General features: G+C 35.7%; 1 protein-coding gene across 1 annotated transcript in view; it reads right to left on the bottom strand.

The window, feature by feature from the left end:
- APOB (apolipoprotein B) overlaps positions 1-18,666 on the bottom strand; it is a 50,163-nt gene that overhangs the window by 29,601 nt on the left and 1,896 nt on the right. The window contains exons 2-15 of the mRNA XM_070933015.1: positions 15,205-15,320; positions 13,661-13,806; positions 11,557-11,710; positions 11,240-11,401; positions 10,145-10,269; positions 9,962-10,044; positions 8,264-8,486; positions 6,883-7,110; positions 5,536-5,653; positions 5,289-5,435; positions 4,470-4,678; positions 3,087-3,327; positions 2,035-2,211; positions 1,083-1,277 (exon numbers count right to left, since the gene is read on the bottom strand). Of these exons, the coding sequence (XP_070789116.1) occupies positions 1,083-1,277; positions 2,035-2,211; positions 3,087-3,327; positions 4,470-4,678; positions 5,289-5,435; positions 5,536-5,653; positions 6,883-7,110; positions 8,264-8,486; positions 9,962-10,044; positions 10,145-10,269; positions 11,240-11,401; positions 11,557-11,710; positions 13,661-13,806; positions 15,205-15,320 (2,324 nt within the window). The remainder of the gene's footprint in view (positions 1-1,082; positions 1,278-2,034; positions 2,212-3,086; positions 3,328-4,469; positions 4,679-5,288; positions 5,436-5,535; positions 5,654-6,882; positions 7,111-8,263; positions 8,487-9,961; positions 10,045-10,144; positions 10,270-11,239; positions 11,402-11,556; positions 11,711-13,660; positions 13,807-15,204; positions 15,321-18,666) is intronic.

An 18,666-nucleotide genomic window follows, 5' to 3' on the forward strand; every position in this document is an offset into this window, starting at 1 on the left:
TACCCCAGTGATGATAGTGGGTTTCACCTCAGTTGGGATAGAGATATATTCAGTGGTAGGATTCAGCCAGTTTGCACCACTGAATCCCACCACTGGGAGAACCGGTTGTTAACTTTCTGAGCAGTTTGGCGAACTGGTTGTTGGAAGAAATCATTAGGGCAGAGAACCGGTTGTTAAATTATTTGAATCCCACCGCTGGATATATTACATCAATGAAAACCATACAGAAGAAATGTACAGAGTATGTTAAAAAAACAACAGCACCCTTTTCGCCAGCCTTTTAAAATCTGAATTGTATGATGAAAGCCAGGAAAAATATGAAATTGGTCAAAATGAAAGTCTTTTTTTTAAAAAAATCAAATATATAGAAGGGATGTGCTAATCTGGATTAGGGTGGATCAAGGAACATTAATCTTTTGTTCCTGTTATAATTCCAATCCAGATCACTTTCCATCTGCCTTCAATTTGTACTGGAAGAAAAATTATCATTTGGGTTCCAATAAAAACTTCCTGTTCAGTTCACATAGTCCTCAATAGAAAGCAAAAAGCATAAAATCCCTTCTCATTTCAGAGTTCAGTATCCAAATCATATTCCCAGATCTGTTTTTCACTGTTTAAAAAATACATCCCAAGAAATGGAACAGTAAAGTGGCATCTCATCTAGTCTGGTTGTCAGGTTTCAACACAATGAAAGACTATGACTTAAAAAACAAAAGCTATCTTGCTTGCTCATCTTGAGCAATCCAATTTCCACAAAGCAAATCTTTTATTTTTAATAAGCTTGCATACCACCTTCTCTTATCCAGCTTCTATGGAATTATAAGAGATAAAATTATAAGAGATAAAATAAATTAAAAAAAGAAATAATTCCGGAATAAAAGCTCTTTTATTTTATATTTTTGGCCTCTTAGTAATTTTGTACACAACTCAGAAGGACTTCTCATTGAATTCTATTTGTCTTTTTCATGGTTAAATGGGCACAGAGAATGCAAACTTAACTGGTTGGTAGTTAATTAGACTGATTAATGAATAGGAAATAAAAAAGGAACTTAGAATATACTGTTTAGTATTTGAAGACTTACTTTCTGAGGTATACTCTGCAAGGTTTTAAAGCTTTTCAGAATCACATTTCCCAGCAAGTTAATATCACTGAGTTTCAAGTAGCCCAATTCTTCTTGGAAGACTCTGAAGTAAGCTTTGACATCTGGTGTTTGCTGCTTGCTGGAGATTTCTTTAAGCAGTTTCTCAAAATTAAGCATGAGTCCTTTCATAATATCCTAAGAAAAACAAGAAGAAGGGGAAATCCCACTATAGAATTTCTGATCTCATTTGAAGAAAGAATTTAAACCAGCTTTGATTACAAACCACATTTTCAATAAATTTTACTTAGTCTACATGTAGGAAAATCTTCAGGCTTCAACTATTAATCTGCAGAATTTCTCAAAGTTTTATTTTTAAAAAATACTTTGAAATAAATACAGCTTGTAAAATTTGCTAGTAAATCCTTGCTGTAAAAGGGCAAAAGAATATGGGGACAGATCAAAAACTGAACACTTTAATATTTTTTAAGGAACCTCAGCTACTAAGATAAATCTTATCAACTCGAATTCTGCTTTATGCCTGACCTTTTGATTTGACAACACATAGGAAAAAGAATATTAGAATACAAAAATTGTCCATATTATTAAAAGACTCATTTGGTTAGACATTCAATGAATCACCTTACAGCAGGACAATTCCAAATGATGCCCAGTGGCCTATTAGTGCTATTTCAGAGTTGCAGAAAAACCTGCAAACTCCTTTGGAAATACAAACTCAAGCATTAAGTAAGATGAATTAGATATGAAGCCATACCTAATCCTAAATTTATCTACTTAAAGATAATACTGAGAAACCTGCAGTAAGTGCTTTAGCATTTGAGCCTAATAGTAGCTCAGTTATTTCAGCATTCTACTAAACTTGACCAAATACTCTACAGAAGTTCTAATTTATTTGTAAAACTTAACAGTGCAAAAACACCAAGAAAACACATACCTGCTGCTGTGTGGCATCTTTGGAATATCCAAAATAATCAAAAAGGGCTTGAGAAAACTTTTCTGGTACTTTGCCATCAATCCAGTACAAAGCTTTGGTAGCAGCGTCAGGGAAAAATCCTCCTGGACCAAACATTGCTTCAACAGTAGGCTCTAAGTTTTTCCCATCCAGTCCAATCTGGTCAAATGAAAATGAAAGTCATTTCACTTGGTATGCCTGGGTTAACTTGTCTAAACACTCAGTGGCAGTTCTGTAGGTGTTTCTTGGCCAAAATATCAGTGTAGAAAATCTTGTGGAAGATAGATTGTTCTTTCCATAGGGAAATACAAATTTTAGAGCTTTAATAGCCCCAAATTAAATGCAGTCCAGGCAAGGATTTTTTCATTTCTTGTTCAGGAAAGACATGTAATCAAGTTGTTATAACAACAAAAATCTATTGCCTAGCTTGGAATAATTTACTTGTTAGATTTTTTAAATTGTTACTTTCTTTTGGTTTGTTTTACTTACCTTATTTATAAATCTTCATTGACTTCCAATGTTTAAGATTAAGTTGTTTCAAACAAATGAATTATGCATTTGGGGAAGAGGAGGTTAATTGTATTACTGTAGTTTGTGAGTGATGGTAACTAAAATTCTAAGCATCTTGATTTCAAAGTGATTTAATTCCAGATGTTTAATTATTGGGTTGCAATGTAAATAAAGAGGACGACTTCAACTTTTTTGGAATTTCAAATATAAAATTAATGACTCCCTGGTGTTGTTAGCATGGTCGTAATAGCTGCAGATTTAGCAAATTTATTCTTATTCTAATTGATTACCGAAACCATTAGTATATTTTGATGATGTGAAATGTACTGGCCCTATGCCCGCTGGATGCAATTTTTATATAGGGTTGACTTTTAAAACTATATTCTGTTTTGAGAGCTTTTAATTCCAACACAGAATTTAAATAAAATGGTAAATAACACAATACTTTGATAACAATATTAGTAAGGGATAGAAAAAAAATTAAATAGGAAGAAAGAAGACGAAGCATTTAAAAGCTGATGTACCTCAAATATATCCAGAGGTTTCAGTCCAAATAATTCTAATGTTGTTTTCAGCATGGTTTCCTTAGCTATATAGCTGCTTGAGTCAAACAGCAGATTTCCTTCCAATTTTGCTGTGAAAGGGTCCTCAGACCACGGGACAGTTACCATCTTGGAAACTTGATAATTTCGTGAAAATCTTCGGAAGTCTTTAACTGTTGGCATCTGGTTTCCTTTAAGAGCCTCCTGAATTTTTGTTCTGAGCCTGATTACAGAATGACCAAATAAGCAAACAAAAGTTTAAAAATATCCTAACACTGCTGAGGTAATTTTCAGTAATGTAAATTTACTGTATCGTTCTAAGGATCTCTTTAGCAACTGGATTGCTGGTGTATTATCTTCACTGATGGGAGGAGAGAAAAAGTGATATGAAGGGGAGACCCTATAACTAAATTCTGAATTACTACTTAATTGCAGCCCTATCAATTAAATAGCTTTCTAAATAAAATCATGAGCTTTAAGAGTCCCCAGAAACAAAATATTTCATTTAACATTAGAACCCAAGTTTTTCCTAAAATTCCTTGTTACCTTCAACTAGGACAGGTTTTGTTTTTTTAAAAAAGACCTTAGATAAGTGAATATAGGAGAAGGCAATTTTGCCTCACAGTTCAGCTTAATAGCCTACTTCCTGAAGGGAGCAACTTTGCTTAAGCCTTTCCTTCTGCCTTCATCATTTTTCAAGAAAAAGTTCCAACAGCACAGAGAATTTTGGAAAATCTTTTCATTTAGGGGCAGGTCCACTTTTGATTTGTTCAGCTCTCTTTGATACATGCCTCAATTGGTAAGAGGTGCTCTTTAGCCTCCATCTACTTACGGAATCAGGCTTTGAGTTATAGAACAGAACAGAACAAAACAAAACAGAACAGAACAGAACAGAACAGAACAGAACAAAATTCTCCATTGGCCAAGTGTGATTGGACACACAAGGAATTGTCTCCAGTGCATAAGCTCTCAGTGTACATACAAACAACAAAATGATAAATCATAGATCATAAATCATAAGATACAAACAACAATTGATAAATCATAATATACCATTAGGAGAAGGTAATAGGGAATATGAGAGGTGGGAAATATGAGAAGATGAAAAGATGACAAGGATAATAGCAATACAGCCTACTACATGGGTAGATATCTTTAGACATAAGACAGTGCTGTGGGAGGTGTTTAGCAGAGTGATGGCATGGGGAAAGAAACTATCTGTGGGTCTAGTTGCTTTGGAATGTAATGAGTGGAGAAGTTGAAACAGTTTATGAAGTTTATGTAGTTATTCATTAAGGTTAAAAGCATAACTTCAACTAAAACATAAACAATTAAATAATTTCAGCAAATTTGAAAATGACTTACGGTTCATTGTAAAAATCAGTAGTATCTAAGACATTGGCAATGTGGGAAACTACAAAATTTTTCACTTGTTCATTCTTGTCCCTCAAAGCAATTTTAATGATTTTGGAAAAATCATTGGAAGAGTATTTCATCAGCAGGAGATAAGCCGCTAAACGTTTATCAGCTGGGGAAGAGGCCTCCTGGAAGACTCTAATTAGCATTCCGCGATCCTGAAATAAAAGAAAAATTTGCAGTATTTTCCTAAGCAGCGCAGCTGTGATTAGTTTCATTATGCTAGATTTGCTATACTATGCTGGTTTAATTGCTATGGTGGGAAACATTTAGGATTTATTGCTTCACATTTAGACTCACCAGAGCTGTGGTGGCGCAATGGATTGGAATGCAGTATTGCAGGCTAACTCTGCCCACACCAGGAGTTCGATCCTGACCAACTCATGGTTGACTCACCCTTCCGAGATTGTTGGGGCCAATATGCTGATTCTGTAAACCACTCAGAGAGTGCTATACAGCACTATGGAGCAGTATATAAGTCTAGGTGCTATTGCTATTGATTATCTAATCCTCCAAATGTCTATTACACAAATAAAGGAATCATAAACTACATTCTTATGGAAAATCAAAATGTTTAAAGTCCATTTTTGATATTAATATGATTAATAGAATCATATGGTTTCACTTTTAACCAAAACAATACCTTGAAACTAATTGAACCAATGTATGTGAAATTTGTTTTATCTTTAGATATAAGATTTCTTCAATACCCATCAAAAAACACAATATTTGGAAAAGCATATTAAGTTACAAAATAGTCTGCTTTACCTCATCATTTAGTTCCATTTTTCTCAGTGCCTGAATAGCTGCTTTCTGGATGTCAAGGGATGCAACATTACTTCGAATACATAGTTTTAGGGATTGTTTCACATTGGGATTGATGTTTTCCAAAACGTTTCCCATATTGCCAATGGTCTGTGAACCACAACAGAAAATACAAGTTTAGGGTTTTTTTCTCCTCACCAAGGAATATTAATCTACAATGTTAAAAGTTGATACTTTTACAAACAATTACCCTCAAGGTCAGGTAGGTGAGGTCCTCATTCCCTGAACATTCATTGCGGATCAAAGATGTTAGAAAGTTTGCAACATCTGTTAATTCTGGTGTAATTATTTTTTTCTGGAAGTAGAATCTGGAAGATAGGAAGAAAACTTTGAAATATCTTTCAAAATTGCAGGATAATTTAATATGTACAATTGGTAACTGACAGATTGAGGGTTCATCTTCTTTGCAAAGCCACTTCATGTGTTCCATTACAGTAGCTCTGTCAAATTTTAATCATGAGCTGCTACAAACTGACTTGTCAGTTTGTCACAATTAGAATATTTACCATAACAGTATATTAAAGGCAGATGTTCAATGTTAGCATCTTTTAAAGGATGTGCATTGGGGGATGGGGACAGGGAGAGAATGTATATGTTACCAACAATGTGTGAAATTAGGCGTTTTATAGAATGGGTAGGAAATCTAAAGAAGTCCAAAAGTGGCATGTCAAAGTATAAAACATTTAATGGTTCACACATTTCCTAGGGATTGTATGCACTGCGAAAAGGCAAACTCCAGGTAAAATGCCATTCTAGCCTTCCTCGCTGGCCAATATTGGTCTTTTTTCTCCTGTTTTTTTCTCAGTAAGAACGTCCTGTATTTTGCATTTCTTCTTTCACTTCCATATACAACTTTTCAATAAAGAGTTAGGGTTATTATATACAATGCCTATGGCAAGTAAATCGCATATTAAAATAACCGAGACATTTCATGCTTTGTCTAAAAACATCACACGTTCTATAGATTTCCTAGGCAATCTATACAATGCCAGGTTTACACACATTGCTGGTAACATATATAATGTGAAAGTCATAACAATGAAAGCTCATGTAATAGTTCTGTGTCCTCAAAGGGAATAATGAACCGCTAGCCTACCCAACTTCACATTGTTTATTTCTAAAATATATTTAAATAAACTTATTGTGAATAACTAAAAAGTATAAACAAACAAACAAGTAAATAAAACTCGTCTGTTGCTAATGTTACTCTTCCTCACTGCCTGGATCTAATTTCTTTGTGGCACAAAATGTATATGTCGAACTAATAAGATTGACACCCAAAGACATCACATATAGTATGTTTACCCTAATTAATCACCCTCTCACAATCAATATTCCTCTCTGTGAAAATAGGAGGGGACTTTTTTATAAGATGCTCATTTTCAATCAATTAAAATGTTAATAGCGGTTTAATTTAAGCAATTCATTATTTTAACAGTTGCACGCCTAATGACAACTTTAGTGAATGCTGCATTAGCTAAATTATATTCCTAAGTAACATCTCTTCCTATCAAAAATATACTAAGTTGTCACATACCTATTCACTGAATGGCTCAAGGCATAGAAAGAAGCTCGGCTTGGATGAAACTCAGCCATATTTAGAATCTCCCGTATTGTTTTAGTGCACGGAGAAGGTAGCAGTCCCAAGCTGAATGTGACTGCATCTGCCACCAGAGGGTCAATGTCGCTAGTCCTCAATATTTGAAGGATAGCTCCGAAGCATTCTGGGGTTCCACACTGAATTAGGGCCTGGATTGTGATGGCTCTATTAAAAAAAAAAGAAGTAGCAGAGGAATTACAGAGTTGATTTAAAGGCACATTCACAGTACTGCTGCATTGGCCAATGTACAGTCTGATTTGTCAGTGATATATTTCACTGCTTCTGCCATAGAGTTTATTTTAACTGTTTTTCTGTATAGATGAGCTACCAAAACACTTGGCTCCCAATATCTCTGAAAAATTAACCATTAGAGTGAAGATTGGCCAATAGTTATACTGAACCTTTTAGTTTTTCATGTTCTAGTTTCCCTACAAATTGATGCCAAAGCATAGCATTGTTGAGAGAACTCAGAAGTCCATAAATGTTTCATCCATTCCCTAATCCACAAAAATAAACAACTATAATATAATGGCATAACTCATCTTATAGAAGAAAATCCATAAGGTTGATCCCAAATTTAATGATAGATAATACATGTAAATTGCTTTGAAATTATCTTTGCAAATGTTATTTTAAAATGGTTTTTGTAGGTTAATGTAGATTAATTTTGATGCAAAATGATTCATTTTTTATGTATGTTGACAGGATTATGTCTGTTAGCCAACCCATTCAATAAATGAATGAGTAATCATTCAATCAATATTGAATTCAATCAATATTCAATCATTCAATCAACATTCAATCAATTGAATAAATCCAGTTATCTGATGAAACATAAATGTTTCGAAAGAATCAAGATGTGGGCTGGTTCCAAAAATACTTTGTACATCAACAATATTCCAGACCACTGGAATTGGGCAGCCAATCAATTTAAATAAATAATAACCAAGTAAGTGGGAGTGGATGATTTTTTCTCTTTCACATACCCTTTGATATTGGACTTTCTCTAAACTGGAGATGAGAATATATAGGGAGAAGTAAAAAATCCTTTTGCAAAAGTAGATTACCCACCTAGCAATATTGAGTCTTCTATGCTCTACTAGTAAAGCCTTTGCCCACTATTCTCCCTTACCCTGATTTATATTCACCAGCATTGTAAGCTCTGACTTATATATAAGCCCTGACTTATATTTGCCAGCTCAGTGTAAGTTGATTATGGCCAAGGCATACGGCCAAGGCATACGATTGAACGACTGTGACCTATTTATTTCCACTGCAGGGTTCTATTACAATAAGTCAACAGTTGATGATGAAATACCTGGAAGTTTCCATCAACTTTGGCACCATTGGGCCAAGTGTGCTATTATGCAAGCTTCTCAGCCCAGTAACAAATCTGTAGAACAAGTTGGCTCTTTTATGGTTCTGCTGAGAGACTGACAGTTTTTTTAATTCTTGAAGACTTTTCAGAACGGCATCACTATGCCTGAGAATTTTGGCCTCCACATTCTCCAAAGACAGTTCTCTCTTTATCAGGCCAGTAACTGGGGAAATAAAAAAAAAAAAGCATCTTTCAAAATGATACCATTACATCACTGCCAAGCTCAAAGGATAGTTGAATAATAAGTAGTTGCTTTGTGCTATTTCAACAGTTGGCTTTGTCTGAATGGAATTGCAGGTCCTTCCAACTGTAACCACTCATGCTCCCCTAAAGATACTCCAAAAAGTTGAAGGATCCTCTGGAACGATGTGAAATATGGATGCCTCTGGTGCATACAGGGAATAAGCAAAATCTAGATCCCTAACTTTGTTCCACTAATGCTCAGCCAGCATGAGGTACAACGGCTATTAACTTATTGCAGTACAGGTAGTTCTCAACTTACGACCCCAATTGAGCCCAAAATTTCTGTTGCTAAGTGAGACATTTGTTAAGTGAATTTTGTCCCATTTTGCAACTTTTCTTGCCGCAATTGTTAAGTGATTGTTAAATCCAATTTGTAAGGCATTGTTCATGTCACCAGTGATAAATAGATGTGGCTAACTAATCCTGATGGACTTAATATTGGTGTTTTTTTTTTTAGAAGATGAACCAAAGACCTTGTTACCTTCTGTGCATGAGTCTTGAAGTACAAATCAAAACAGGTTGTGACAGTCCCTCTCTGTATTGCATGGGGGTAATTATTAAAATCCAATAAACATTATTTTCTTCCATTTCTCTTTCTCTACAGTCGTCTTAAATATTGTGTTCGGCCTATGCACTGATTATTTTAAAATCTTCATTAAAGCTCCAAAGAAGCATAATAGTCAATGAGATACTGCATTCCACAACGGTGGCTGCTTCCATTTTTTCCTTATAATAGACAATTCTTCAATGAATTAATGAACTTAAATGCTTCCTTTAATGCCTCCTCTAGGAAACCAGGTAGGTAAAATATTAATTCCTTTTTTCCTCTATGGGATATATATATATATCTGCATCCTGCAGATGGGGCTTCACTTGTTTGTGCGGCCTGGTTTTTTTTTTTTTTTTTTTTATTTGATTTAAATGCCGCCCTTCTCCGGAGACTCAGGGCGGCTTACAATGTGCTCAGCAATAGCCTTCATCCTTTTGTATATTTATACAAAGTCAGCTTATTGCCCCCACAACTGGGTCCTCAATTTACCTACCTTAGAAAGGATGGAAGGCTGAGTCAACCTTGAGCCTTGGTAAGATTCAAACCTGCAGTAATTGCAGGCAGCTGGTCTTAATAACCAGCTTAATAACAGGGTGCCTTAGACCACTGTACTACCAAGGCTCTTTGGCAGGCCACGGCAAGATTTCCTGCTTTCTAGCGAAGTTAAACCATGCGGCACAGCTGATCGTCCGAAATACTGGTTCAGAGGAACCGGTAGGTTTTTTTTTTACTACCGGTTTGCCCGAATCAGAGCGAACCGGTAGCATTTTACCCCTGTTTGGACCCCTGCCTTACATGACTCATAAGAACTAGATCAAAGTGAAAACCAGTGCTTAAAGCCTTACCATCCATGTTCCTGTTGTTGATGTTGGCAATGTTTTCATATTTCAGAGTTTGAATGACTTTCGCCATCATGCCATATTGGTTTCTATTGCAATAAGGAAAAAAAGCAACAAAGCTTTCTATAAAGTAACATGGTGTTGTTTACAACCATAGACGTAAACTGTGATAAAGAAGATGCAGCTTACTTGTATGAAGAGGGCAGGAACAAGTGTTTCTCAGTGCAAATGGCTTCAGATATATGCTTTTTCTTTGTATCCACAGTGTAGTGGCAATGCTGGTTGCTGCTTATCAGGGTGGATAAAGGTGCATTCTACAAACAAAATTGGGGGTGAATTAGATTCAAACCACTCTAAACTTATTTTTTTAAAAAAAAAAATCCACAAGAGTTACTTTTGAGCTGAGAGCCATAGAGGAGGGATCCACAGAGAGTTTCACCATTTCTCTAGAAGCCTGGTGCATTTTTATACTGTATTGGACTTCCTGACTATTTCCCTTGCTAAATCATTCTAGTACAAATGTGGGCAGAGCAAAGGAAGAATGGAACATCCAGTCCTTCTTCTACCTAAGCGGATGGGTCATCTTCAAACAGCCCTTACTTATTTACAGTGATCAGAATAGCAATTAGGGCTGCTGTCCTTAGAATATGCTTTCTGTGATGATTTGTTTAGCTTGTCATCTATTTTGGTGAACCAGTGAGGACAGCAATTGCTTTGTTCAGGTGCTTTTGCTGCATTTACATTTGGATACAAATATACAGTTAGATGTTCTTCCTTCTTTGGTAAAATCATATAAAACACCAGTTTAATCCATGCCTATCGCTATTCAATCTTCTGCAAGCAGTCATTTATATTAGCAACAATTTTAAATAATGTATCGTCACAGAGTTGATAAACACGTTGTGATTCCACAAAGTGATTTGGAATTGTGGGGCGGAGACGGTGGATTTACTTTTTAGGCAGAGTGCCCCAATTTAATTTGAAATCTTCTGCATGTTTTGAACCACTTCATAGGTTTAGAAAGGCCAATCCCAAGAACAAAACAAAGTGAGGACCTTAGATCATGACTCCTGCTAGAAGCTTGCATTTCCCTTCTTAAATTTTAATTCTTGGTTGCTCATTTAAAAAAAAAAATTCTTACTTGATGCCTGAGGAAAGAGAGTTCATCAAATATTGATAAAATGATAGCTGAATTTTGTAATGATAGTGATTATGGAAAATGTGGTGTGTCTCATTCATATAACACAAATAGTGCCTATTTTCTGTCATGCTCCATGTACTTACCAAGCCTTTAATGAAAGCAATTGGGCTGACATAATCTCTGACAGGGTTGAAGTTCTCACAAGATTTCAGATTTCTTGTTATTTCAATGTCTGCTAAATTAGCAGTGTTGCTTTTTCCTTTTTTTACTTCAACGCTGCTGTCACATTCTCCGTATACGGTATCCTACAAAGGCAAAAATACCACATTTCTCTATAGTCAACCAAAGCAAGTCTTGGTGACCCAAAGGCCACTTCTCACAGGGGCAACAGTTTGCCTGGCTCACTGAGCCATATTTAATCATATTAATTGAAAGAAAACAGGATAGATATGCTCTTTACCATGGGCAATGTTTGGATATTGTCTTCTGTCTCCGTTGGCACAAGAAGAGCAGAGATGATGCCTCTTTTGATGTTGAGTATATGGGTAGCTTCACTGTCCACAGGATATAACTCAACATTCCTCTCATCCTGAATCTTGACTTTCAGCTCATATCTGTCAAAAAAACACACCCCATTACATATTTAGAGAAAGAAAAGCATTGTTTAACATTAGAATATAAAACAGGGGACCTCTAAGAAAACTGCTGTAGTGTAGAATGGTCTGCTTCATGTTCCAGCCAACCCTGTCTTCTAGCATCTTCTGTTTGTTTTTCTAACCATCTAGTTCTTGGACCTATTCTCCGGTATCTATTTCCACTTGGAGGTTCCAAAACATTTTGGATTGCTATGGCTTGTTTCTATCTTCAAGAGCTTTTTAAGTATGTTTCTCAATGCACCAATTGCTTGCACCATCCTCATGAATCACCTCAGTTACTGTCAATCTTCTCATGATGCTTGGCAGTATATCATTCTCTGAACTGAATTTGTTGACACCAGGCAGTCTTATAAAGGAACCTACATCGGTTTGAAAACCTTTACATGTAATAGTTGATTGTCATATTTTTCCTAAACTCTTTTATGTTATAAAATAGCCCCATGCCTAGCATATTGTCTCTCCAGCTATTCTCTAAGATAGAACATTATATAGATTTGCATTACATATATATATAAACAATCATCTGCAAGCTTCTCTGTTATTGTTGAAAAATATAGATATATCTCCTCTCCAGATTGTAGGATCTCCACCAGATCATATCTACTTTTTTTTTTTAAAAAAAGAAAATATTACAATATATGTCACGATGCATAAGGAAAACAAAAGAGAGAAGGAGAAATCCCAAGGTTTTATTTGGCCTAATACATCTCAGAAAATGTGTTCCTTTTTTTTAAAAAAAAAAAAGAAAAACTTTTTTATTTGCAATGGAACATTTTTGAAAAAAAGAGGGGTTTTTTTCTGAAATGCCTCAGGACATTTTTTCACATTTGTACCTGGGATTCTTCTTTCTCTCTTTTTATGTGTTTCTGTTTAAAATGCATTGTGCCGATTGCTGGTGACATGGTTTTAACTGTTGTCATAGCGAAGAGCACGATCCTTCCTTGTCCATATACAATTTTGTATGTTCAGAACTGCTTAGCAAAGCTCTGTTCTCAAACCACCTTCTGTTTGAAATGTTACCGTTCTTCCAACAATTGGTTTGCAGACCAAAAAATAAAAAATCATGGGAGTGTTTTTCAGAAATTTATTTTATAGGTGACTTGCAAAAATGGGTTGTTTGTTTTTTTTTTACTGAATTTGTGTTTCACAGCTTTGGAAAAAAAATGAAAGGGTGTTTGGAAATCTAAAACCTTTCCTTCTTACATGCCTGCAAAAGAGATTTCCAGCTGGATGCTTTACGACAATCATCAAAGACAATCCAGACTGATACTGTTGCACCATTACTCTTCCCTGGTTCCATAAAGAACATTAGAAAGCTGATCACTAAAGATCTGAAGAAAAACAGGCTTCGGGATAAGATAAGGCTAGTTGCTTCAAAGCTTATGGAATGCTGTAGCGACACACTGTGTCTGAGTGTAGTATAAAAGCTGTCTGCAACAGAACTGTACAGTTTATTCTCTGGTTCTTCCTTTGGGACACAACTGACATGATAGCAGTATTCCACTATTTGAGGGGCTGCCACAAAGAAGAGGGGTTCAACTTATTTTCCAAAGGACCAGAAGGCAAGACAAGAAACAATGGATGGAAACTAATCAAGGAGAGAAGCAACCTGGAATATTTAAGGAGAAACTTCCTAACAGTGAGGACAATTAACCAGTGGAAGAGCTTGCCTTCAGAAGTTGTGGGTGCTTCATCACTGGAGGTCTTTAAGAAGAGACTGGACAGCCACCTGTCTGAAATGGTATAGGGTCTCCTGCACAAGCAGGGGGTTGGACTAGAAGACCTCCAAGGTCCCTTCCAGCTCTATTCTGATTGGATTGGATTGCTCAGTATTCAATGTCACTCACATCAGAGAACATTTAGCTAGCATTAGAATCCTATAGAAAATCAGCTAGGACTTTTTCTTACTGGGACATGGCAGCGTTAAATTCATCTGAGTTCTTCGATTTCTTTAACAGAGCCTTTCCCTGGACATCAATACCATATACCTCTTCGAGGGTACACTGGTTTATCCTCAGGACAAAATTATGGAGTTGTGGAACTTCCAGCTCAACCTGAAAACAGAGAAGTTTAAAGGTGTAAAACCCTGGTTATGAAGCCAATTAGTCTAGAATCACTTGGGCATATCATGCAGGGTGTTTTTAGAACAGCACAGCTACTTTCCAGTGTGATTGTGCACAGATGACTGGGGAACTTGCTACTTAATTACTTAGCTGCAGTAATTAAGATGTTTAAAAGAGAGCAGTGGAATTAACCCCAGGGAAGGAGGGGAGCACCCATGCCATTGCTGTACTAAATAAAATTAGGATTCAGGGCTTCAGTTCATCATTGTGCTGCTATCGTTTGATATACATTAGATCATTTCCACAGTTTTGACTAGAATGCTATGCAGATTAGGTGGGATTGTGGTCAGAGAAATCTGTTATATAGAGGAGTTAATTATGCCTGTTACAATAATAATAAAAAACCCCATAACTTTTCTCTAGCTTTAGCCAGGAATGAGTTCCTAGGAATGAACTTTAAACATCTGTACTTTGTATTTAGCACATATGAGATCTAGAGGACGGGTTAGGGTTGCCAGGTCTGCTTCCAAAAAATAGCAGAAAAGTGAAAGGGGGGGGGGGGGTTTAAGTAGTAAAAAAATAAAAAAAAAATTTACAATTAAATTACATATTTTCTTACAAACATTTTAACATGCCATTTTAGGTCAGTCGACACAAGCTACAATACATTTTAAAAATGTGAACTGTACATAATTTTGTAATATATTTTTATTTTAATCTCATCATTAATTTTTTCGGAGAATCGAGTTCAATGGATATTCGATCTTTGTCTCATTCTAACTTATGAAACAAAAGACAAAACGCAATTCTCCTATCCTTATTCTCTTAGACTGTACAGCTTTAGATTACGTACCATTTCATCATAAAGCTTTTGAATAAAAAAAATGTCCACTATTTTGTGAAAAAAAATAGTGAACATAATGTGAAAAAAGTGGACTGTCCGCTCAAATAGTGGACACCTGGCAACCCTAGGAGGGGTCCCTAACCCCGAGGCTGCGGCCTAGTGCCAGGCTGCGGCCCGTTCAGATCTGGGCTGCGAAAGTGGTGGGTAAGAATATGTGTGAAGCTGCATTTCTGAAAGCAGCGAATGTGTGAAACTGTCCCCTCTCCCCCACTGTCCTGCCACCTCTACCCATCCACCGAGCTGGAAAGGAGGGAGACCCCTGATCTCAAGTCATTAGCTAAAATCAGCCATTTAAACTTAATTACAGTAACAACTATTAGGATTTTTTTTCTGTGCTGCTTTTTTTTGAGGTTTACTATCTCTTTGCCATATGTGAATTCACTGTCTACTAGAGAAATGTTTGAACATAGTTTTAAGGTGTTGGTATGTTTAAAAAGATGTATTGCCTGATAATCTGCAAATATTTGATCCTTCTCCTTCCTTACCTTGCACTTAATTTTTGAGCCACTGTGGGAATCTGCTGTTCCAGCCACACCATTTGTGATTTCTGTTTCATAATCATAGATGTACTTTCTGAAGGGCTTAAATCTGTTTGCATCTCCTAGAAGACATAAGTATGTTTGTATGAATTTCCCTTCACAATTATTTGGATTTAAATGTTTGCAAAATAAGTACAGTTCTCCATCTTGCTATCCATTCTGGTAAATAACTTATTTACATAGAATTTACTGGTATTTTTTTTTCTTTTTGTGTCATTTATTTTCTCAAGACACTTTGAGATACTATAAACAATTCTGCATAAAAATGGTTACTTTGTCAGGATACATCGGAATACATTCAAGACCAGATCTTATTCTATGACACAAATCATTGGATTAATTTGGAAATATAAACATATTTCTCCTTAATCTTTCTGTTAGGTTCTCTTGAGGTTAAAATGAAGTACATATAATGTTTTGAGCTCTTTGGAGAAAGCACAAAGCTTAAAACAAGTTTCACAAAGCAGTTACTTTCTATGATTATGCCACCTCATATATTTAAATGTAGACAGCATAGTGAGATGCATTGCAAAACAATATTATCTTTTCTAGCTACTATGCTCCTGTTGCAGTGGTGGGTTGCTCCTGGTTCGGTCTGATTCTATAGAACCGGTAATAAAACCAGTGGGAGGCTCCTCCCACCCACCACGACATAATCATGGGTGATCTGCGCATGCGGTCCCATTGCAAACCGGTAGTAAAGGTAAGTAGAACCCACCCCTGCCCTGTTGGGTCAGGATTATGGGAGTTGTATAACCCCACTCATCTGGAAGTATGATCTTTTGCCTGTATGGTATTCATGATATACAGGAACGACTAAATGAAAGCAATCAGTTGATGAGCATTACTATTTCAGTCCCCATAGTAGTGGTCTTGAAAAGAAAAGCGCTAGATACCTTTATTAGTATTTTCTCAAATAGGTTGACCAAGCATTCTTCTTCCTACATCTAAATATAATGTTGGTGTTGGATTCTAAGCCTGCAAATATCCACTTCTTCCTCCTTTCCTTCTTTTGCAAAGCCACCATTACAAAGCTAATAAACTTAACAATGAAAAGAAAAAAAAATCTGGACAATTCCTGCGTTTGATTGAAAGAGTGAGATTGCCATGTTGTCTGTAGATGGCGCCAAAGAGCTACGTTTGGAAAAACAAAGCTTATCAGGGGACAGAGAGCAAACAAACTCACCGGATACTTTGACCCTCAAGAAGAACACCATGTAATCAGCCAAGCATTTAAGAATAAACAAGTTTTCCAGAGTTGCTCATAAGCACTTTCTGATCTTTGACTCTTGTGATTTTAATCTGCAAATTCTACTAATATTTCATTTTCAAGTCAATTTTCTCCTTCTGTCCTTTCCTTGCCATTTCATATGTTGTGTGTATTGCTGTTATGTGTGAAAACTTAAAAACAGATGTCAACAGTTCCCAATTATAATTCTGGGGAATAAAATATTGTGCTTCTTCCTTTATTCTGCCCTTCTTCCACAACCATCAAAAAATATGCCAAAAGCAAAGTAAACGCTACTTGGAATATCAGAAGTACAACAATACTAGTTTGTTTTCCAGCCATACAGTATGTGAAGCTAAAATTCTTTCAGTTTTCTGAAAGCAATTTACTTGGATTGCCTGAGTAGAATTTATACATCATTACTGTAATTGTTTTAGAGGAAGAGGGTTTAGTAGTGGAGAAAAAAAAAATCTTTTGCAATCCACTGGGCAAATAAAATCACCAGCACATTAAACACAAGTGGATAGCTCCTAGAAAATTGCATAGCCAATTTTTAAAAAGTATTGCGTGTACATTTACTTACTTGCATGTATTTTGTCACATTCCCTATTCCCCTCACCCTGTCCCAAATCTGAATCAGATTTTAAATACTGAAATATTGTTTCAAAGAGTGTAAAGAGTTTCTTCTACTACCGTGTTTTCCTGAAAATAAGACCTGTCTTATATATATTTTTTAATCCTGAAATAAGCGCTTGGCCTTATTGCCATGTGATCAAAAGCCTGATTGGGCTTATTATCAGGCTGTTTTGGGGGAAACAGGGTATTAGCTTCCAAGTGATTGGTTAACTAATGATGGGCCAACAACTTAGTATTGATTTTTAGTGACCACATAGATTTAAGTTTTCTAAGAGTATCTGTTCTTCAGTTGGACTCTACGGGCTGTGTTCCTATACAGCCACTTTACTGTTGATCAGCCTCTTCTCTTCTCTTTCCTTCCTTGTCTACCACCATGGTAATAGACAAGGAAGCAGGGTGTTTGCAAAGGCCTCCAAAATATGAGAAGTCTGATTTATCCTATAATCCATTTATTTCCTTGACTATCTATGGGATTCTCAAAAGCCTTCTCTTACATCAAAGTGGTAAAGTGTCAGCATTTTTTTTTCTGTCCTGCTTTTCAAAGTCCAGATTTGGCTTCCATAGAGCATTACAAACAAAATAATTGTCTGCAACATATTAATCTTTATTAGCTATAGATCCCAGGCAATTAATATTATACAGGTAGAATAACTTTTGTGGCTTGCTCACTCTTCTCCCAAGTTTGAACGGTTCATAATAAAGATTATACACATAACCGTGTATAATTTTGTTGCACATATTGGCATATACTCTGTGACAGCCCAACCTGAAAATTTATTTAATGATTATTCTATAACAGCCAGGAAAAAGAAGGAATCACATAAAGGAAGATATTAAAAAGGAATTACTTGAACAAACAGGGCTTTTATTATGAATAAAATACTTATTCAAGTAACTCCTTTCATCTTCTGCAGAATGAAAGTCTTCTGTAGAATAATAAATTTTATTCTGTAGAGTAAATTAAAAAATGCAATTAATTGTACCCTTTCCAGCTCATTTGTCCAGCAACAATTAAGGCGATATAGCTAGCAAAATACAACCCTAATAAAGAATCATGTGATACTATCTGGTCTTACATTTGGGATAGATTCTTGTGCAAGCATCTTTGTAGTCTATAAAACCTTTTATGAATAGGAAACAAAGGCCCAGGAATTTCTCTCTTTACAAAATGGGTATAGTTTAATTTTTTTAATGTTATAGACTGCTATTGTATTAAATCAAGTATCAGATGAATAGGCCTTTTTAAGGGTTTGATAATAAAAACAATGAGAAATTTTAAAAAAATCAAATCTCACAGCTCCAATTGTGTACTATATTAGTAAAACGCAGTAGAGTTTCTATGAAACTATACTGTTTATATGATTTTAAAGTATTAAGGCGGTGGTCCATTTCAGAGGCTACGTTAGCTTAAGCTTGTTGATTGAACTGTACAACTAGGTTTATTTTTTTATCTTTGTTAACAAGAGGTCAATCTTTTGCGTTGGGTAGTATTAATAGTTAAGACAGAAATGCCTGGATGATAAGAAAACAGCAGTTCATGTTTG

The sequence above is a fragment of the Pituophis catenifer genome, unplaced genomic scaffold (genome assembly GCF_029215685.1).
Source record: "Pituophis catenifer annectens isolate HBS135680 unplaced genomic scaffold, rPitCat1.0.hap2 SCAF_1, whole genome shotgun sequence".
In the NCBI taxonomy this organism is placed as follows: domain Eukaryota; kingdom Metazoa; phylum Chordata; class Lepidosauria; order Squamata; family Colubridae; genus Pituophis; species Pituophis catenifer.